Below are 21,833 nucleotides of genomic sequence, written 5' to 3'. Positions count from 1 at the left end.
CAAGCCTTGGAAGAAACCGATTGTGTTCATGTTGGACGGAGATCAAGGGCTGTCCAGCGCTGGGCGTCGGCCAAGGAGGGACAAACGGTGATGCCCAGCAGTGGGTCAGGGGTGTGCGCTGGCCTCTTTGCCCTTGCAGGGACAGTAGGGGGCGACTTTCCAGGAGGGACCCAGAGCTGTCCCCTCCATGGCCACATGAGGAATGCCATATCATTTCTCTCCCAGTGGGCCCCCAAACCACCCAGGTTCTGGAGGGGCTTGGGTAACACTGGCGATGTTGAAGTGTGGCTGGCAAGGAGGGGGCCACACAGTTGAGTGAGCAGTAGGTGCAGCTTTGTTTAATCTCTTTATTCACATGCAAGACGGATGGGAGATGTGGATAACAGAAGTGAACATCACTGTCTCAGGAGAGTGGGTCTGGGAGCCTGGACCTGAGAGCTCTGAGGCCTCCGAAGAGCAAGCGGGAGGAGAGGGGAGACTGGGGGCTGCAGGCATAGGAGTAGACAGGAGACAGAAACCAGATGGGCCATGAGCAGGGGGTAGTGGGAGAGGAATGAGGCATGGCGGGGTGTGGGCCAGGGTGTCACAGGCAGGCTGGTTTCCCTTGGGAGTGTCAGGGAGAGATATTTCGGGGTTTGGAAGGAGGGGACCCCTAGGACCAAAAGGAAACTGGAAGCTCGCCCTGCTCGACTTCCTGCCTGGAGCCTCCACATTGTCCCAAGAACCCAGTGCCCACATCTGTTAGCTACCAAGGTCCCACCCTCTGGTCTGGACAGAGCTGGGGAGAGGTTTGGTGCCCAATCCCAGGAGCAGCAGCTATGCCTGGGATCCCGGGTGCAGCCTCAAGCTTTGGGGTGGTGCATTCCCAAGTGCACACACAGGCAGCTCTGAGGGGTTCAGAGCAGGTCAACACACCTTGGGGCTCTGGGAGAGACGGGCCAAGCTGATAAGGGATGGGACTACAACTTTGCCATCTACACAGCAGTCCTGGGGCCCAAACAATCCAGCTTGCTCCCCTCAGCCACTCAGAACAAACGCCTTAAGTGCTGACCCACTCACCCGGTGCTGTACTAGGTGCTGGGGATGGGAAAAATAACAGGCAGAGGTCCTGCCCTTGAGAAGTTCAGAATCAAAGGAACTAAAGGCAAAGATCTTCAACTCCCAAGTGAGGCCTCCTCCTGATGGAGCCAGGCACAGGGAACAGGGTTCCTGGGGAGGAAGGAGGGCGGAGGGAGGGACGGAGGGAGGACAGGCCGAACGAGATGAGTTTGAATTGGGTCAGGAGCAGCTCAGGGTGGTCTTTTTCGTTTGCCCGCTGCACGTGTAGGGACATATGGAGCCCCTGCAGGCCATGGCTCAGCTCTGCCAGACCTCCTGGGGGCCGGCTGGTGCAGAGCCATTTTGCAGCAAGGAAGGGAGAGGAATGACGTCAAGGAGAAGCCTGGAGGCTCAAATGTGCTTCCAGATGGATAGAATAGCCCAGCCACCTGTATCCAACAATCCGTCCCTCCCCGGTAGGGAAGATCTGCCCTGCACCTCCACCTCAGGTGCAGGCCCTGCCTCCCACTTCCTCCCCTTCCGGAAGAGCCCTTATTACTCCCCTGCTGGATCGTACAGCTCAGCACCCTGCAACTCGGACAGACTCCGAACTTCATCCCCAGCCTGGCTTAGAGAGACCCCACCTGGCTCTCCAACCTCCTACCTCATCTGGCTGTTCTCCCTGGCACTTTGGGCTCATTCCCAAGTCTAAACATTGTTCAGAGCCCTTCCACCCCCAAGGAACCCTCCCCTTTGCCCCCATGGCCCCTCCTTTGACATCTGCATTCCCTTCCTCATCACCCTGGCCCCACTGTCCCTCTGGTTGACCCTTCTGTCACTTAGGGTCTGCACTGCTCCTCCAGGAGAATCTTACTCTGCCCCACTTGGTCACCACACTATTGTGACCTTCTGCAGAGCTTCCCTAGCTCCTCAGTATCCAAAGCAGGAGTTTGCACCCAGCAGGCTCTCAGCCCTGGTACAATAATGTTAAGCTGGATGGAAGCCTGCAATGCCTGGGTCAGTGTCCAGACTCTGCAGAGAGACACCCGCTCACCCCAAAGAGGACACTAGAGGCAGCTGGAGCAGAGATGGTCAAAAGATGGCCAGCGGGGGTGCACTGGGAGCCAACTTGAGGGAGGTGCAGTCAGATCATTCCAGCTAAGAATGGAGGCAGAAAGAGGCCGATGGTCCCCAGGAAGCAGACGATGATAAACAGCCAGAGGAAGATCCTGTCGATGACCATGGCGACGTACTTCCAGTCCTCCTTCACCTGTGGGGAAGACGGCACACAGTGACGGGGGCCAGGCCCAGGAAAGGGGATGGGTTCCCCCCATGCACAGCCCCTGCACAGACGGCCACTGGGGGCAGCAGCAACTGCCCCACAGAGACCTTGGGGAGCAAAGGTCAGCGCATGGAGCGGGGTGGGTGGAGGGGAGGGACGGGCTGTTTCAAGGCTCCAGTAAGCTCCCCTGATGATTCCCCTCCCATCCCAGCCCCTCCACATGCTCGGACCTGTCCATGTTTTGCTCCCAGACTATATGTAAAGGAGGCTAGAGGGATGCAAGGAGGCGGCAGGACCACCCAGGGGCATGGGCCCTTCTAGGGGGTCTGCAGTGACTTCAATGCAACACCGGACTTTGCTGCCCACAGGTTGCCTCCTCACCCACCTGCTGGAGCTGGGGAGAGGGAAACAGGCGAAGGTGGCTGGGACCCCTGGCAAGCTGGGGGTGGGGTGGGGGCTTTGTAGAACTTGGGCTCACAGCCCAGACAATGGAGCCTGGATTCTTCACTGCTCCTGGATGATATCATGATTAATTTTCTTATCTATTCATCAAGGCCACTCATAATAACCTCCCAGCCTTTCATCCTTCCCTAGGCTGATAAGAGTAGTGGTAGAGTAGTGGCCCTGACCCAACTCAAACTCATCTCGTTCGGCCTGTCCTCCCTCCCTCCCTCCCTCCACCCTCCTTCCTCCCCAGGAACTCTGTTCCCTGTGCCTGGCTCCATCAGGAGGAGGCCTATGCTAGAGTAGTAGCCTGCTCACGTAACAATGGCAGACAGGGGCTGGGGTAGGGGTCAGGGTGTGGCCAATGCCATGGCAGGGGCGGGGGAGCAGAATCCACCTGGCACAACCAAGAATCTGCAGGGTTTGTGGTTGAAGAGTGAAGTTTGCAAGATCCTCAAGAGTCCATGAACAGGAAAACAGAGGAAGAGACCATCCAAGACAAAAGACAAAGGCTGACGCTGCAGCAGCTGACTTTCTAGGTCTGTCCTGAAATGCTCCCCCTGCTTCCCGCCACCTCCAAGGCAATGGTGGGAGCTGGCGGCCTGAGGGAGGCATGGGGTTCAGCATCTGGGGTCCTCCCTCTCTGGCTCTCAGGCTCCCTATTAGGCTGAGCTGCTCATGCCTGACCCCATGGTGTATAACCTGCCACCTGACAATAAATGTCCTCAGAGTGGCCAGCTACATGTGCTCTCTCGCTATTTATTCCGTACTTCTAAGGACCATGACTGAGGGAAGTGGGTCCTCACGGGAGGGGCCTGGGCTGCCCAAGTTCACACTCCGTGGTAAGGTGGTTCCCCGCTAAGTTGGTGGGGTCACCTAGGCTGGCCCCTCTCCCAACCCCAACGCACCGAAGAGTCGGCATCCTCGGACCGCAGGTGGTCCGCAATGTAGTGCACGCCTTCCAGTGCCTTCCGCATGCGGGGTGACAGCAGCAGCTCACCCTCCTGCAGCACAGCCTCAGCCTTGGGACCTGAGGCTCCGGAGTGCAGGTGACCGTGGCTGCAGAGGGTGCCCACAGAGGGGGCCACACGACCTGCACACACCCATCTGTCCTCCTCCTCCACCACCACCTCCCTCTCCTCGGCATCCACGTTGGTCTCCAGCCAGTGATAAGAGGGGCTGAGCTTCAGGCCTGGGGGGTGGCAGAGCTCCAAGGGTGGCGGGGGCCGGTTCATCAGAAGCCACCGGGGCACCACAGCCGCAGAAATGGGCCCCCGCAGCCCAGCGGGGCCATGGGTGTGGGTGCTGAGGGAGCGGTGGTGCACATTGAGGCAGCAAAGACAGTGATGACGATGGACAGCGTGACGAAGTCATGGGTGAACAGCAGGTACTCGCCGATGAGCCCGGGATGACCACGAGGTGGACGGGATGATCTCAGTGATGAGCAGCAGGAAGACGTGAGCGAGCAGGGCAGGCACCGAGAGCACAGCGTGATCTTCTCGCCGCAGTCGGAGGGCAGGATAGAAGACCAGCACAGTGAGGCAGGAGATGAGCAGAGCAGGGATGATGAGATTGATGGTGTAGAAGAGCGGCAGCCGCCGGATGACAAAGGCGTAGGTGACATCAGGGTAGATCTCGGCGGCGCCGTCATACTTCTTGCTGTTGTAGGTGCCAGTGGCATTGACGATGGCCCACTCGCCGCTCTCCCAGTAGTCCTTCAGGTCCACTGTCTGCTCCATCTGCTCCAGGTCGATCTTGGCCTTGTCATAAGTCCAGGAGCCGAACTTCATCTTGCAGTTCTGCTGGTCGAAGGGGAAGAAGGTGACGTCGATGCTGCAGGAGCTCTTGTAGATGGCCGGGGGCACCCAGTGCACAGTGCCCGTGGAGAAGAGGTGGGCCTTGGTCATGTGGGTCACTGCAAACTCCCCATCTGCACTGGGGAGAGGAGAGGAGCTGGGGAGACCCCTGCATACCCACCTGCCTGAGCCAGGCTACTCAGAGAGCTGGCAGCAGGGGAACCCCAAGTCAGACCCGGCCACTCTGGCGGGGTTTATTTATTCAAGTGTGTAAGTCTCCCCCGGCACACACATTTATAGCCACTGTGCTGTCTTGTCAATTACTACCTTTTTAAATACAAAAGGAGGAATTGTGAGGAATAGAGGGAAGTACCAAGAATTCTAAAAACAACCACTAATAACATTTTGATGATAAATATGTGTATATAAAATGTAAAATGATTATATATACATTCTCAATATATGACAACCATATATATTTGTGATCATGGGGTATATGTCATTTGATCGCCTATTTTTATTCATTTAATATTTTTTTCATTTGCAGTAAGGAAAGAGTTGAATAGACGCAAGGCCAGCCACGCCACAGGGGAGATGGAGAAAGCGTTCAAAACGTCTCTTCCAAACTTCGCAGGTTAGGGGTTTTTCAAAGGCAGTTTTGGGGAAGGGGTGGGTGTGGCCAGGTGCTTGCTGCTGATTGGCTGGGCGGAGATGATATCGCAGTGGGTCAAAGCTGTCCTCCTGTGCACTGAACATTTAATTTTTTTTTTTTTTTTTTTTTTTTTTTTTTTTTTTGAGACGGAGTCTTGCTCTGTCACCCAGGCTGGAGTGCAGTGGCCGGATCTCAACTCACTGCAAGCTCCGCCTCCCGGGTTTATGCCATTCTCCTGCCTCAGCCTCCCGAGTAGCTGGGACTACAGGCGCCCGCCACCTCGCCCGGCTAGTTTTTTGTATTTTTTTTAGTAGAGACGGGGTTTCACGGTGTTAGCCAGGATGGTCTCGATCTCCTGACCTCGTGATCCACCCGTCTCGGCCTCCCAAAGTGCTGGGATTACAGGCTTGAGCCACCGCGCCCGGCCTGAACATTTAATATTTTAGAGTGATATCTATGAGTCTGTTTTTCTTCCCTAGCAGATGATGAGTCGGCCCCTCAGGAGGGCGATCCCTTTCCACCTGGGATCATCCTTGCTCAGAAGAGACCTAATATCTTTGCGGGTGAAGATACTCCCTTGAATGTATCCATTTAACATACGTTTTTGAGCCCCTCATCCACTAGGGCCTCTACCAGAGCTGTGCAGAAGAGGAATATGAGAAAGGTCCCTGCCCTTAAGGAGCCATGAGGAGATGAGACGTCTCCAGGAACCACTGCAACATCAGGAAGGCAGCTGGCAACACTAGGAGGGCGGTCTGGGTGCTCCCCGGGCCCTTTGGGGGGAAATCTGGGAGGTGAGCAGGGTCATCGAGAAGCCTGCCATTTGCAAAAGGCCTTGACTGATGGTAGCATTTGGCTGAGACATGGGCAAAGAGCTTTCCGGTAGAGGCTCGCACAGGGACAGAGAGTGTGAATCAGGGGTATGGTGGGACTAGGCATTCAAGGACCCATGAGGAGTCTGGGGACACTGGAATAGTGGTGACCAGTCAGGCAGCACTTCCCGGAAGCCTCAGCCCCTGATTCCACCAGGAGGTGGCTCGGTGGGCTCCTGCTCTAGTCTTTAACCATCCTCCCTCTCCCTCTAATTCCCACAGTCAATTCTAAAATCCAAGAAATCAGAAGAGTGCTTGGGAACAGAGGGCCTTATTCCCCCATGGAGTAGTTCCATGGTAGAGATATAGGCAGGCTGGAAATAGGAACTTTGTAAGGGAGTAACAAATACATTGAGACAAAAGTTAAAAATAAAATAAAATAAAATTCTTTTTTGAGGCGGAGTCTCACTCTGTCATCAGGCCGGAGTGCAGGGGTGTGATCTTGACTCACGGCAACCTCCGCCTCTCGGGTTCAAGCGATTCTCCTGCCTCAGCCTCCCGAGTAGCTGGGATTACAGGCACGCACCACCATGCCCGGCTAATTTTTGTATTTTTAGTAGAGGCAGGGTTTCACCATGTTAGCCGGGATGGTCTCAGTCTCTTGACCTTGTAATCTGCCCGCCTCCGCCTCCCAAAGTACCGGGATTAGTACTGTGTGAGCCACCGCGCCCAGACAAAAACACAACTGTTTTAAAGCATTTTGTTTATCACACACAACGACCACTAGATGGCAACATGTGCTCATTTGGGGGAACGAACCTGGCAAACTCCTTGACGCCTTCCTGTTAACCTTGAGTGGGCTAACTGGGTGGAGGGGACCTTTTTCTAAATGTCAACAGGACTTTGGCTTGGAATTTTGTACACCCCCCCCCAAAAATTATTGTAATAAATCAAGTAACACTGGCTGAAGTCTTATTGGGTAATCCTCAAACTCAAAGTCATAGTTGATGTAGCACTTTGCTCCTGACCTCTGCCACCGCTAAAGAAAACAGAAGGCCGGGCGCGGCGGCTCAAGCCTGTAATCCCAGCACTTTGGGAGGCCAAGACGGGAGGATCACGAGGTCAGGAGATGGAGACCATCCTCGCAAACACAGTGAAACCCCGTCTCTACTAAAAAAAATACAAAAACTAGCCGGGCGAGGTGGCGGGCGCCTGTGGTCCCAGCTACTCTGGAGGCTGAGGTGGGAGAATGGCGAGAACCCGGGAGGCGGAGCTTGCAGTGAGCTGAGATCCGGCCACTGCACTCCAGCCTGGGTGACAGAGCGAGACTCCGTCTCAAAAAAAAAAAAAAGAAAAGAAAAGAAAACAGAAACCAGAGGATCCTAGGTGCCAGCTACAGGGCACAGAGATACGACAGGGTGGGGAGTTCGTGAGTCCCACAGCAGCTGCAAACACTAGGCACCTGAGATGTGAGAGCTGCCAGTGTAAGAACCCAGGATGAACACGTGTTCACCAAAGTGGCTTAGGTGAAAGGGCTTAGTTCTGACCAGAACTGGACAGTGTAAAAAAAACCATCTGACCAATCTGAAGACAAGCAATCCAGAAATGGGTCATTTTTCCTTTTATTTCTTTCTTTAAAAATAGCATTTCCAAAGTAAGATCAAATGAATTGGGAAATGCTGGGCTAGGTGGGTGTCTTTGCTGCAGGACTTCTAATAACATTTTTGAAACGCTATTGTGCTCTGCCATTTTCCAAAAGACTTGGGCGGGGATGGGGGTGGGTGTTACATACAATGTTATCCAAAATTACTTGACCACAGAACGCTTTTTCATACCTACTTATAACTCAAAGAAGCCATGCTCCTTATAGCCCCACCTTAGAAAACATTTTTGGATGAACGTAACACCAAACATCTTTTCATTTTAACTTCTTAACTTCTAAGGGAAGAATTGCCTGATACCAAATACAGAAATGAAATTATAGAAGCCTATTTATTCCATCAAAATATTTTTTGTTGATTATTTTTGTCCACTGGGGCTCTCTTTAGACTCCTCTGCCTTCTATTAACTTCTTGACATTGCAGTCAAAGATTACTCCTTTTTAATCTTGAAGACAACTACAGAATAACATGATTGGGAAAAAGGAAACTGCACACCAAGGAAGTACATGGCCTTTGAAGGTGCTGGCCGATGCTGCCTGCCTGTCTGACCAACACTGCCACCCCTCACAACTTCAACCCCAAGGTATTGTTTTTAGAGCCTGTACCACATTTTTCAAAGAATACTCAGTATTGACAAATCTCTGTTCCTCTAGCACAGTGCCAGGCACCAATACCTAACAGGTGCTCAGCTGCCATTCATTTTGGTGTAGAGTGAGAACAAAAGGAAAGAAATGAAGGAATGATGAGAGAGGTGGGGGAGACATGCTCAGCAAAGCAGGCAAGAAGGAGGCGAGGAAGCTGACACCAGGGGTGCCCCTCCCAAGACCATGGACCCAGCCCCTGCCAGTTGGCCTCCCCTCATCCCCCCAGGACCCCAATGGCTTCCTACTTGTTGTAGAGGACAATGTCGGGGATCCAGATCATCTCAGAAGGGACCCGGAGAGATGTGATATTGCCGAAATCGGCAGGATTCCAGCGCAGTTTGTAGTCGCTCCACTCCTGTGTGTGGGGAGGAAGTTGTGTCAACCTCGCTTCCAGGGAGCAGCCTAGGGCAAAGTTAGCACACCCCAGGGATACCCAGAATTGGGCCAAGCAGCCTCCTTGGAACAGCCAGGGATCCCCACCCAGCCCAGAATAGTGGAGGGAGCTGCGGTGCTGGGAACGGGCTCTGAGCAAGTAACCAACCTTCTGGCTTTACCTGGACTTTAGTAGTCAAGGTCCTGGGCACATGAAGTTCACCTTTGTCCTGCCTCTAGTCCTCGTTCTGCCAATCCCTGGCTGGATGACCTTGGTGAGCCACCTCACTCATCTCTAGTGAAGTCTCTCATTTTTAGTGCATCACAGTTTATGGTTTGTTTTATACTCTCCATCTAGGAAAAGCCTCCATGGGACAGCTAAGCAGGGAATGCAGAGCAGGTGAAAGTAGAGACAGGAAAATCAACCTGTCATATAGTGAGGCAGGGGAGTTACCCTGGGACCTTCAAACTGCACTCCCAAGTGCCCCACAGGAGTTCCACCAGAGATGGGATGGGAGCCCTGCCTCCACCAAGGCCTCCACCAAGGCAGGTCCAAGTCAGTCCCCCTGCCTCCATCAGGTTTGTATTCTCTCTGTAGTCCATCTGTCAAGTTTTCGGGTCCAACCAACATTTTGAGGCACCCACACCAAATTGGGGTACATTAATCCTCCCAGGCATGTGGTAGTAGACTGCGTTATCCTGATTTTGCAGATGAGGAAACTGAGGCTCTGAGAGGTTACGTAGCTTGCCCAGTATCACAAGTTAATCAGAGGCATTGCTGACTGGCCTGACTCATACTCCAGTACTCCTTCCTTGCCCTGCCACCTCAACCCTGAAGCCCAGGTGACCAGCCCATGGGGACAATTGTGTCAACCCAAGTTCTAGTCCTGCCTCCCTGCACACACACACACACCACATGACTGGGTAGCTTCCAAGTTCCTGCTTCCCTCTGGCCCTCAGCTGTCACATCCGTAAAGATGAGCCAAGTGACCCCTAACAGCTCCCGGATTATGGCATCAGAGGGAGGGAAGACTCCGACCTAAGCGGGATCTGTGCGTCCTTTCCTAAGTCTAACTGGGTTCTATGACTGTCTTGACCAGTAGTATACAACAAGATCAATGCTGGCCTAGTTTCTTTTACTCCCTGTCTCTTGGGACCCTCACTCTGGAATCCCTGAACCACTAGGCAAGAAGTCTGACTCCCCTGCTGGAGAGACCCTGAGGGTGCCCGAAGGGGACGAGGGGCCCATCTGAGTCCAGCCTTCCAGCACCTTCCAGAGCCTTCCGGACATCCCTGCTAAGGGACATATGTGTGAATTAAGCTGTCTTAGACCCTCCAGACCAGATGAACCCTCACTCAAATACCACCAAGTAACCCTAGTGGTCACCATGCGAAGCAGAAGAAACCACCCAAACTCCTGGCCATAAAGCCATAAGATACAGTGAGCTAGGAGCTGCTGTGAGCCTGTAAGTTTGGGGGTATTTGGGTGGCAGCATAGATATTAAGCACTCAGCGTTCTCTCGTAGGAGCCTGGGGTGGGGGCGGGGACGGCTCTTCCTGGGGCTGCTACACCCTCCCCTCTCCCAGCTCTGAGCTCCCTCCTAGGAGGGCATTGATTGGCAGCAGTGCCTGGGTGATCCTGGAGAATCTGAGTAAGGGTGGGGTTTCAGAGCGGGTGGTGGGCGGGATGGGCTTGGGGTGTCCTATCAGAGGCTAGGAGTCAGGCACAGCTGGGCCCCCTTTTCCAGCCCAGCTGCTCTCTGCTTCCTGTTCTCCTGAGCTGTAAAATGGGCAGAATGAACCCCTGGTGGGGCTTTGGGGAGGATTCCGAAGTAGCAGAGAATGAATGGATGCCTGCTCCCCGGGAAGCACCACTTGGCTTTCTAGTGCCTGAGGCGACCTTCTCAGGCACTAGACTCACGTCTAGCCACCAAGAACACAGGCCCTGTGGAAAAAGTCAGCTTTGGGAACATCCCATGTGGCATCTGCTTGGTAAACTAAGTTCAGGGTCTTGCTGTTCCTTGGTCTTTCACTAGCGAAGAAGTCCTGGGGGGGTCTGGGGTCCATGGATTCCCGGTAGGCTCCTGCCTGGACTGGAGGAGGGGCCCTCACCTGTTTTAGCCAGACGTTGGTGGTCATCATTTGGTTCTTCTCATCCTGGCCCAGAGAGAGACAGGAGCAATTAGAGGGGTGGGCCCAGCCCCAGAAGACAGGGTGGAGTGGGATGGGCTGTTTCAGACCCTCTGATAGGACACCCCAAGCCCATCCCGCCCACCACCCTCTCTGAAACCCCACCCTTACTCAGATTCTCCAGGATCACCCAGGCACTGCTGCCAATCAATGCCCTCCTAGGAGGGAGCTCAGAGCTGGGAGAGGGGAGGGTGTAGCAGCCCCGGGAAGAGCCGTCCCTGCCCCCACCCCAGGTCACTGCTGTGCCTGAGGGCTGGGCTGGGGTAGAGGAAGCGGGGCTGGGGGGGAAGCGGTAGGGGGGACGGGAAGCAGTAGAGGGGGGCGGGAAGCGGTGGTGGGGGGCGGGAAGCAGTGGGTGGTCTGGGATCTCCTTTCCCGGGGCCAGGGGTGGGAGGACAGGCGCACCACATCGATGAGCTGAGCGATGGACAGTCCGAAGCGCACAATCACCACGTCTGAAGTGTTGGGCACCGGGCGTGCCCAGCGATTGTAGCCCCGGAAGAGGTATTTGAAGAGCCGGTCCTCAGCCTGGGTATAGGATCCTCCCTGCGGCAACGCCGTGGGACTGGAAGAGGAGAGGGGGTCTCCAGGAGCCCTGGGAGGTGGGCGCTTGGCTTCCTCTCCACCTGCTATCAAATCAGAGCCACTCAGCCTCACTGAGCCTCAGTTTGCTCATCTGTAAAATGGAGATGCTTATCCAGAACCTATCTCAAAACACTGTTGAAGACAGCAGATGATAATGTCTATCTAAGCTGAGCACAGCATAAGTAGGCTGTGGGGTCGTCGGAGCTCAGGAAAGGTTAGCTGCTTTGTGATGTTAGAGAAGAAAGGAGTGGGAGCTAGTGCTGCAGGGGTCGAGGGGAAGGGGCAGAGGCAGGGAAGTAGGGAAACTTGAATCTACAGAAGAGATTCAGCCCCATATGGAGGAGCCCCTGCGGGGACAGGGAAGTGGAAGAGATACCTGGTCTAAGTCGGGGGCTCCAGGGAGAAGGGCTCCGGCATTGCAGTGAGCCTGGCCAGGGTAAGCGGTCTCCTGTTCCCACCCACTTGTCGGATGAACCATTAATGCTAACAGGGAAATAGACCGCTTTGGGATCCTCCCCAATTTTTTCTTAAACCATGGGCATTTGCCACTTACTATCAGATAAACAAAGCTTTTCAAAATGTTTCTATGACATTACTCATGTCAGTTTTCACTGTGTTCAGCAAACAGTTTCACCCCTTCAGGGCTCTGCTGTCCGAGCAAGTCGAGAACTACAGCTCCAAATCCCAGAAAAACGTGTCAGCACCATCTGGGATAGAAAGTGCTGCGTTCCGAGTGCCTCCTGTATCCTGGATTCTGGTCACAAACTTTCGTTTAATCCTCACAATAGGCCTGGGAGGTACACAATACTATTTGCATTTTGCAGCTGAGGACATTGAAGCTTGGGGACATTTAAGGTGACACAGATGCTAACGTTAGAGCTGTGACCACCCCTCCACCTCTCCCAGTGGAACCAGCCACCCAGCTGAGGGCCTCTAAAGTCCCCTGCAGCTTTGACGGTTGCAATGAGTCCACCTGCAGACTCCTTCCTACCGTTTGTGAGCCGACAAGCGTGAGATGAAGTCTTACAATGACAGGTGACAAGCACTCACCTGCTGGGGTCAGAAGGAGCCACCACAGAATGAGCTTTGTGAAGGACAGGAACGCAGGACAGGAGGGGCCCATGGCTTCCCCTGAGCATCAGGAGGTCAGGTCAGGGCTTTACTCTGGGTTGCACCTCGGACCATGTCCCCAGCAGAGCTGCTGCTGAATTCTGCGAGGCTTCGTCTCACCACCAAACCTGAGCAAGCCCAAGAAAGGGCTCTTAGGGTCGTGTATCCTTGACACAGGCATATTTCTGTTTCTCACGTTCTACACAGGCATGAAATGTGAGCAAAAGGCCCTCAGCAGGCCTCTCAGCAGTTAAGTGCTCCTGGGCTCTCCCTGGCTTATTGAGGAATCAGCCTCTTCCTCTTTCTCCAGTCAGCCAGCGACTCTGCCCTAAGACCAGCCCTGACCTGCTGGACAAAGGAGGGCACAGGATGGAACCGAGGTCCCCATTGCTTTGCCTCAGTGGGCATCTGTAAAATGGGGATAATCATACTGCAAAGAGTGATCAGTAAAAGAATCAGGGTACTATTCACAAGATCCAAAGGGTGGAAACAGCCTTTTGTCCAAACAAATGTCCATCAGCTGATGAATGGATGGACAAAAGGCAGTAAATCCTTACAACAGAACATGATTCTACCATAAAAAGGACTGAGGTGCTGACACTTGCTACAGCATGGAGGAACCTAGAAAGCATTCTGCAAAGTACCAGAAGCCAGTGGCAAAAAGCCACGTACTGAAGGTGATATGTAAAATATGTATTTGGTCTTCAATCCTATTTCCTGGAATACAACTCTTAAGATACTTGGAATCTGCAAAATGATGTCTTTTTGCATGACTGGTGGCTGGCAGCCCCTAGGTAGCTGCAAGATGGGGCTGGTCACAGGAAGACAAAGGCAGGCTTTATAGGATTAGGACTTTCAGCCCCGCCCCTCAAACCTCCAGGGACAGGAGAGGAGCTAAAGGTTAAGTTGATCGCCAGTGGCCACTGGATTAATCAATCATGCTGCCTGATGAAGCCTCCATAAAAACCCGAAAGGACAGGTTTTGAAGAGTTTCTAAATAGCAGAACATTGGAGGTTCCTGAGCGGTGATGAGCCCAAGGAGGGCATGGAAGCTCCGTGCCCCTTCCCAAACCTTGTCATATGCATCTTGTCACCTGTATCTTACACTCTCTCTTATAAGCTAGTAAACCAGTGTTTCCCTGAGTTCTGTGAGCCATTCTAGCAAGTTAGTCGAACCCAGGGAGGGGATCATGGGAACCCCAATTTATAGCCAGTGGGTTAGAAGCACAGGTAAAACAACCTAGGACTTGTGATGGGCATTGACATTGCGGGGGCAGTGTTGGGGACTGAGCCCTCGATGTGTGGGATCTGAACTGTCTCCAGGTGGATGGTGTCTGAATTGAATTAGAAGGCACCCAGCTGATCTCTGCTGCAGAACTGACTGCTTGCTTGCAGGTGGGGAGGAATCCCCACATCTTTGGGGGTCACAGAAGTCTTCCGTGTTGATTGTTGTGGAGTGAGAGCAGAGAAAAACAGTTTGTGGTTTTTCCTACACATTGTATGATCCCATTGATATGGAATATGCAGAACAGGCAAATCTATAGAGACAGACGTAGATTAGTGTTTGCCGGGCGGCGGGAGGGAGGGATGGGAAGTGACTGCTTAGTGATCACTGAGTTTCCCTTACAGGGGATAAGAGAACTCTGGAACTAGATGCTGTGGTGTTGCACAGATGTGGGAATATACTAAAATTCACCAAATTGCACACTTTAAATGGGCGAATTTTATGGTATTTGAATTATATCTCAAAAAAAACTGTTATTAAAAAATAAACAAACCACCTCGTGGATTAAGCAGCAGCAGCTAGGCCGGGCGCGGTGGCTCACGCCTGTAATCCCAGCTCTTTGGGAGGCCGAGGCAGGTGGATCACGAGGTCAGGAGATCAAGACCATCCTGGCTAACATGGCGAAACCCCGTCTCTACTAAAAATACAAACAAATAGCCGGGTGTAATGGCGGGCACCTGTAGTCCCAGCTACTTACTTGGGAGGCTGAGGCAGGAGAATGGCGTGAACCCGGGAGGCGGAGCTTGCTGTGAACCGAGACCATGCCACTGCACTCCAGCCTGGCAGCCTGGGTGACAGAGCGACACTCCATCTCAAAAAAAAAAAAAAAAAAAAAAAAAAGAGAGCAGCAGCAGCTACCTCTCTTGACTGTGATGACAATGATATTTGCCAAACATGAAGAATCAATACACAAAGGGTTCTAGTGACCAGAAGGGCACAGATGTCAAAGATGGGGGTAAACATAATGTTTCATATGAAATGAATGTTTCATAATTGGGAAAGTCGGGAAAAGCAGTATTTTAAAATATTATTTTATATAGTATGTGATTTAAATCATATATATATATATATATATATCACTAAAATAACATTATTGCCTTACAAGCTTACACATTGAAATTCGCATTTTTTGAAACAGCCCCCTTATGGGGAGAAGAGCGAGGCCTCGTGTTCAGGGACACATCGTGTGTGTGGTCCAGGGAGATAACAATGGCTCTCGGTACAACTAGTGAGTGCAGCATTTCCTTTGAGAGGGTGAGAATGTTCTGGAACTAGATAGTGCTGATGGCTGCACACTGTTCCAACTGTACTAAATGCCAATTATGATCAATTTTATGTTATATGTATTGAGCCACAACTCTAAAAAAAAGAATAAGGGTAAAAGTGGCTTTAAAAATATAAACCGGCCGGGCGCGGTGGCTCACGCCCTGTAATCCCAGCACCTTTGGGAGGCCAAGGTGGCGGATGCACAAGGTCACGGAGATCGAGACCATCCTGGCTAACACGGTGGAAACCCCATCTCTACTTAAAAATACAAAAAAAAATTAGCCGGGAGTGGTCGGGCGCCTGTAGTCCCAGCTACTCAGGAGGCTGAGGCAGGAGAATGGCATGAACCCGGAAGTGGAGCTGCAGTGAGCGAGAGCATGCACTGCACTCCAGCCTGGGCGACAGAGCGAGACTCCCATCTCAAAAAAAAAAAAAAAAAAAAAAAAAAAAAATATATATATATATAAACCAAGGGCTGGGCACAGTAGCTCATACCTGTAATTCTAGCTCTTTTGGAGCAAGACAGAAGGAGTATTTGAGCTCAGCAGTTCAAAACTAGCCTGGGCAACATAGTGAGACCCCTGTCTCTACAAAAAAATTTAAAATTAGCTGGGCATAGTGGCGTGTGTCTGTGATCTCAGCTACTGGGGAGGCTAAGAACGGAGGGTTGCGTGAGCCTGGGAAAGTCAAGGCTGCAACGAGCTATGATCATGCCACTACACCCCAGCCTGGGCAACAGAGCAAGATCCCATCTCAAAAAGAAAGTAAAAATCAAAGTAAACCACCAGGTATGAGAGAATCAGAATTATTATTCATGGAATTGTGAAACCACTTTTATCTGGTCATTCTCATCCTCCTGCCCACCCTGACCCAGCCTCTCAACAGTGTTTCTGGCGTCACTAATCCTCCATGTCTCCCAGGGCCTGTTGCACCAACCTATCCTACCCTTCTGGCAGGAGATGAGAGCAGGGCTGGTGCTGGCAAATGTGGCTCCGAGTCCTGGCCCCACCACTGGCTGGTGGTGATCTGTGAAAGGTCACTCAATCCCCCTGGGATTTTGCCTTAAGAGAAAGATTGAATACTTTCTGCCCTGTGGGAGGAGTGACGGGAGCAAACAGGGTCATTTGTGTCCATGAAAGTCCCTGGGGAACTGCAGAGGGCTGATCAGGGAACAGGTTGCTCTTGTGGTTGTCAGGGCCCATGACCCAATTGCATCGCACAATGACAGTTTGTGTCAAGTCGGAGAAGAGGAATGTGGGAAGGATTTGATGTGTTGCAATTGCTGGCATATACTGACTATAGCACAGACACCAGAGTGTTTTGGGGGAAAAGGGCCCTCCTGCATCAATTTCCCCAGAAGCTTTCAATTCAATCCTCTTGTTGGAAATAGAGGATTACATTTTTCTTCTGTTCCCTGGGGAGAACATTGCCCCTGTCCACCAGCTGCCCTTATCCTCTGTGCCACCCTACACCCCATCCTGCCCTGGGATTCCTCACTTTGTCCCAGTCTTAGAGGTTCCTGGTTCATTCCTGGCTCTGAAAATCCCCAGCTGGCAGGTGGAAAAGGCTGGCAGTTCCCAGTATATGGAATAAGCTGCCCAAGAGAGCATCCCGAAGCTCTCCCAGAACGGTGCCTCCATGGGGGAGAAGCAGGGAGTCCTGGCAGTGGGAAGCTTCTCCACAGATAGGCCTGATATACACAGCCCCACAAGAGCTCTCATTCAGGAGTGCAGCTTTATATAATGTGTAAACTCACATCGCCCTGCAAATGCAAATTCTGCAGAATGTTTGTACAGCACCCACCCCAGCCTGGGCATCAGCAGCTTCTGTGGCTTGGGTGAACTACAGTGGCAGGGTCTGGGATCTCTGGCCCTCGAAGGTGCAGGGGCTTGTCCCCAGGGGACTTCCCCCGAGCAGACCACCGCAAAGGAAACAGCACAGCTACCTGATTTCCAGAGAGGGCTAGCACTACCATCTTGCTCTTTTCTCTTTTAATCTCTCTTCTACATACAAATAGATCACTTGTGTTATCTCTGGGCACAGGATTTAGAGGCGAATATTATTCTTTTTGACAGTTTTCTGCATTTTCCAAATTTCCCACTATCAGCATGTATCGGTTACTTAATATCAGAATAATTTTCAAGTGGGCAGCAATACCTGTGGTGTGTTTTACGCACCCTCCCCTCATCTCACAGCAGCAGGAGCTCACCCAAACTGTGTAGATTTGACTCCACTCTTCCGTCGGAATGCAGTGCAGTTCATCAATCAGCCGTGTAAAAAGTGGAAGCAACTCCAGTATCCAGCGACAGATGAATGGTTAAACAAATGTGGTCTATCCATACAATGGAATATTATTTATCCTCAAAAAGGACAGAAATTCTGATCCATGCTACAACATGGATGAACCTTGAGGACATTATGCTAAGTAAAATAAGCCAGTTACAAAAAGACAAAGACATTGGGATTCCATTTATAGGAGGTTCCTAGAATAGTCAAATTCATAGAGACAGAAAGTAGCATGGGGGGGGCGTGTCAGGAGCTAGGGGGAGGGGAGTGAGGAGCTGTTGTTCAATGGGTGCAGAGTTTCAGTTTGGGATGATGAAAAAAATCTGCAGATGGACAGTGGTGATGTCTGCACAACAATGTGAATGTTCTTAACACGATGAACTATATACACTTGATAATGGTTACACTGGTAAATTATGTTATGTATATTTTACCACAATAATAATTTTTTTTAAAAGTCAGCTGTGTTCATCTGGAATCACCTTAGGGCTGAGGCCCAGGAAGTGGGATCGCCACATTGATCTGAAAGGTCAAATGGGGGCTTTCAGAGAAAAGTGGAACTTCCTGTCGTGAGGTCGCTCCTTAAGGGTGACCACTGTATCTTATTCACCTCTTCCCTCCAGCCCCAAGCAAAGCCCCAGTCCACTTTGTGGGTTCCACGTATTCAGAGTCACCTGCAAAAGGTACCCAGGGCGGGAGGAGGGCTCCGAGAGCCTGAAGAAGGAGACCAAGGCTTGTCACTTAATTTGAGGAGCAGCACGGCGTCAAACATTTGCACTCACAGTGTGATTGTTGACTCTTTTCTTTGTTTATCTTTCCACTACCTCATTCATTTTGTGTTGTTGTTGTTGTTTCACGCTTGGACTGTAAGAGAATGTATTGCCTCATTCTTCATCAGGGCCAACAGTGTGGCAGGCACCAGGGACAGGGAACTGAGTGAACTTGAATAGAGAAGAACCAAAAGGAAGGACAATGCTAGAGTCTCATCCACTCATCCACCCCTAATGTGGGGCATGATTTTATTCATTTAGCCCCATTGCTTCCAAAGCCATCCAGGGAGGCCCCAAGTTCCCCAAGGCATCCTTTCCAGGCTTTTTACAACTCTCCACATTGGGAAGCTCTTCCCTGAGTCTGAATCTGCATAAGCGTCTGAGAGATGCTTGACTTGGGTTGACTTGAGTTTAGAGGCCCTAGTGTTGTCATCAGAGATTAAATTTCGTTAATACCCAGGGGAAACTGCAGAGGAGGTGAGGTTTTTTTTCTCTGCTCTCCACAATCATTCAAACACCTGATAATCACAAAGCTGCCTTTCTGGTTCCTTGTCTCTTGTCTCTTTCATCCTTTCTACCCTGGAGGATTTAAGATCGTCAAAGATCTCATGCCCTCCCCCATTTACATGTGGCTCAGTGCCGTCTAGAAGTTTCATTTGCTAGTTAAAATAAAGAAGAGTTGTGAAATTCCATTGCTTATGTCTACTTTCATACAGGCATGAAGTTTTGGCTAGATATTAGAACACAGGGCTGATTTGGTGCAGGGAATGAGGATTTCAGAATCCCCCCTGATGTTAATTCCTAAAAGGTCTTCCTAAGAACACCATGCATTTATGTTTTTTTCAGATTTACAAAGTACTTTTGCAGCTTTGACCTATTTGGGCCTCACATGACCCCTAGGAGGTGTGGGGAAGAGATATTATTATCCCTTTCATGTAAGTAAAAAAAGAAAAAACTGATATTCAGAGAAGTTGACCAAAGCCATGTAGATAAAAAGTGATGAAGCTGAGATTCAAGCTAAGATCTTTAGCTTTGAAACTAGAATGTGATAAATTATAAAGTGGTGTTAACTAGGGGGGCAATTTCATATAAGCAACTCAGCCAGTACTCACCTGTGTTCTGTAGACCCTTGCACCGTGTCTGTCATTGCTAAGCCACCATCAGGACTGAGGTCTGTTGAGGACAAGTGAGGAGGGGGAACAGGCACCTCACCCCAAAGCTAGGTCCACCTGGATCCCAGATTCTAGGAGGTTCCTCTAGTGCAGATGCACTTTCTTATCCAGCCAACCAATATCATAGTTGCAAATTCCAAAGCTATCATGTGTTTCACCTTTTAACCAAGTGCATTTTTTAAAAAGGAGATTTTTTTTTTCTCCATTAATGAGAATAGGAATCCAGGCATACTAAAATTGCATCATGTAGAGATCCAAGGAGAGCCACCCTGGACCCCCCAGAAGAATGTGCAAATAAGATGCGGTGACTCTAGAGGATGTATTCCCAGCAAGATGCCTCAAATCTGCACCCCCTGTGATGAGCCCACTATATCAATTCATTTAATTTATCACTGGAAACCAAAGGAGGAATTGTTCCAGGTGATTGACAGTAATTAGAGGGAACTTCCACCTCTGGTTAGGAAGATGTCAAAAGAAAAAGACCCTCTAAGTGGCTGGATTGGCAGATTTGGGGAAGAGGAAAGAGTGGAATGAGGTCCCTAGTTGTAAAGTGGGTCTAGGTGAATGGGGTGCACAGAGAAACCTATGTAAAAGAGATCGCATATGTAAAGTGCTCGGACATCAGTGTCCCCATTGGGCTTGTGTCGCTGCTCATGTACACCAGTGCCGGCCACCCCCACCCCACCCCCACACTCACTGCAGCATCGCTAGCCTGCTTGAATCCTGGTTCTGTAGAAGTCAAGGTGATTTGAGCTCACTTCCCTGCCCATGGTTCTACTACTGCTGTTTTCAACTTCCCACCCACCAGCCAACATTCTCCTCTTTTTACTAATACTTCCTTCTCCTGAAAGGCTGCTTCCATCCCATCTGGTTCCTTTCTGCCGTCCAGAACCTCCCCAAGCATACGGGTCTCAGCTTTTTCACAACTGGCAACACTACACTTCCAAAGAAGCCCCTCCATTAGAGAAACTGGTACTGTTTCTTCTTCCAAATAAATTCACTACAGGTGCTTAGGGGCTAGAGAGTATATTTCTAGCTTTTATATCTGCTTTGCTCAATCACAGAAGTTTAACATCTCAAGGTTGGGTGGGATCTGGAAGGTCATCTGAACTACCACACCAGCTGATGGAGGAATCCACTTCACAAACGCCAGCCTTGGAACAAGCCCAGCTGTAAAGAACTTGAAGAACCTTGGAAGGTATTTGCCTTCTAAGTGAGTAAATGCATTGGTGTCTTTTAGCCCTTTTAAAGCACATAGATGATTTACTGAATGAATAAATAAATGAACAAAAGAACAGAGAGCAGTAATAAAGACATAGGAGCAGATACAGTATAATAAAGCCACTATTCCTGAGACTGGGCTAGCCATCCTAGCCAGGAGGTGTTCATCGTCACCTGGCTGTGGACAGCCCCAGCAGGGACAACCAAGAGACTAAAATATTTCTAGGAGCAGGTGACATCCAGCATTCAGACGTAACCCCCTCTTGAGTACCCAGAAACTGCTAGTATTTCTTTGACCCCACATCCACAATCTCTCCACATGCATGCCACCCCCAACATAAGCCTTGGGCACCTTTCTTACCTGTGGTTACAGAAGAAGACAGGTCATTCAGAGGATGCAGAGAACCAGCCTGGCTTGGACATTCTGGGCAGCTGACAAAGTCACCCCAGAAATAGAGTGGCAGGTACAGAATAGAGCTCAGTCACTTCATTTCATGGTCAAACAGAGGCTGAAGAGTGAGGGTTTAGAGACACCCCGTCGAGCGGAAGACTTACGTGAGAGGCAGTTGGCTTCCCAGGGACGGCTGGGCAAGCTCTGCAGAGAGGTGGGTTTTCCTGGAGCTGTCCAGCTCTGGTAGCCAGAGCGGCTTCATGCAGGCGCCACTGAGGACAGCCCAGGCAGCCCAGCGCAAGCGATTCTGCAGGTGAAACCCAAGCCTGGCCCCAGGAGGGGATGAGCGCTCAGCGCTCAGCACACAAGCACACAGGCTCACGCCGCTGTCTCTCTCTCTCTCTCTCTCTCTCTCTCTCTCTCTCTCTCTCTCTCTCACACACACACACACACACACACACACACACAGCCTCTCTGGAGGGGAAGGAGGAGGAGCCTGTGACTCTCCAGCCTGTGTCCGGTGGGGACAGTGGCAGCTTTGCCCTCCCTCTGTCCAGTCACCACGATGCTCCCTTCCCTGCTCTCCGGACCCCTGGAGACAGCCTGCTAAGGAAGAGAGAGGAACAGCTGAGCCAAAGACTGCTGATAGATCAGATGCCACGAGGACTTCCATTGTCCTGTGGATTTAGCCATGTAGAGTTTTTTGGGGGATGTTGGCAAGATGACTTTCAGCAAGGAGTAAAGACAAAAGTATGATTTCAATGAGTTCAGGAGCGAATGGGCCAAGAGGGCTAAGTGATAAAAAGTAGAAACAATTCTCTCACAGGCTTTCCCTTTAAAAGAGAGAAGTATGATG

General features: G+C 51.1%; 1 protein-coding gene across 1 annotated transcript; it reads right to left on the bottom strand.

Annotated features, from left to right (window-relative positions):
• Window positions 1-318: 318 nt before the first annotated feature.
• Window positions 319-21,089, bottom strand: CHRNA2 (cholinergic receptor nicotinic alpha 2 subunit). The gene is given in 11 exon segments (XM_017885166.1): window positions 319-2,308; window positions 3,673-4,095; window positions 4,098-4,169; window positions 4,171-4,233; window positions 4,236-4,283; window positions 4,285-4,699; window positions 8,575-8,684; window positions 10,814-10,858; window positions 11,297-11,517; window positions 12,527-12,714; window positions 20,948-21,089. Coding segments are annotated over 10 exon segments (1,596 nt in total). The 5' UTR covers window positions 12,600-12,714; window positions 20,948-21,089; the 3' UTR covers window positions 319-2,182.
• Window positions 21,090-21,833: the final 744 nt, after the last annotated feature.

The sequence above is a fragment of the Rhinopithecus bieti genome, unplaced genomic scaffold (assembly GCF_001698545.2).
Source record: "Rhinopithecus bieti isolate Rb0 unplaced genomic scaffold, ASM169854v2 scaffold_315, whole genome shotgun sequence".
NCBI classification, from domain to species: Eukaryota; Metazoa; Chordata; class Mammalia; order Primates; family Cercopithecidae; genus Rhinopithecus; species Rhinopithecus bieti.
Note: the sequence above shows the minus strand (reverse complement) of the source record. Positions and strands in the feature narration are given on the sequence as shown.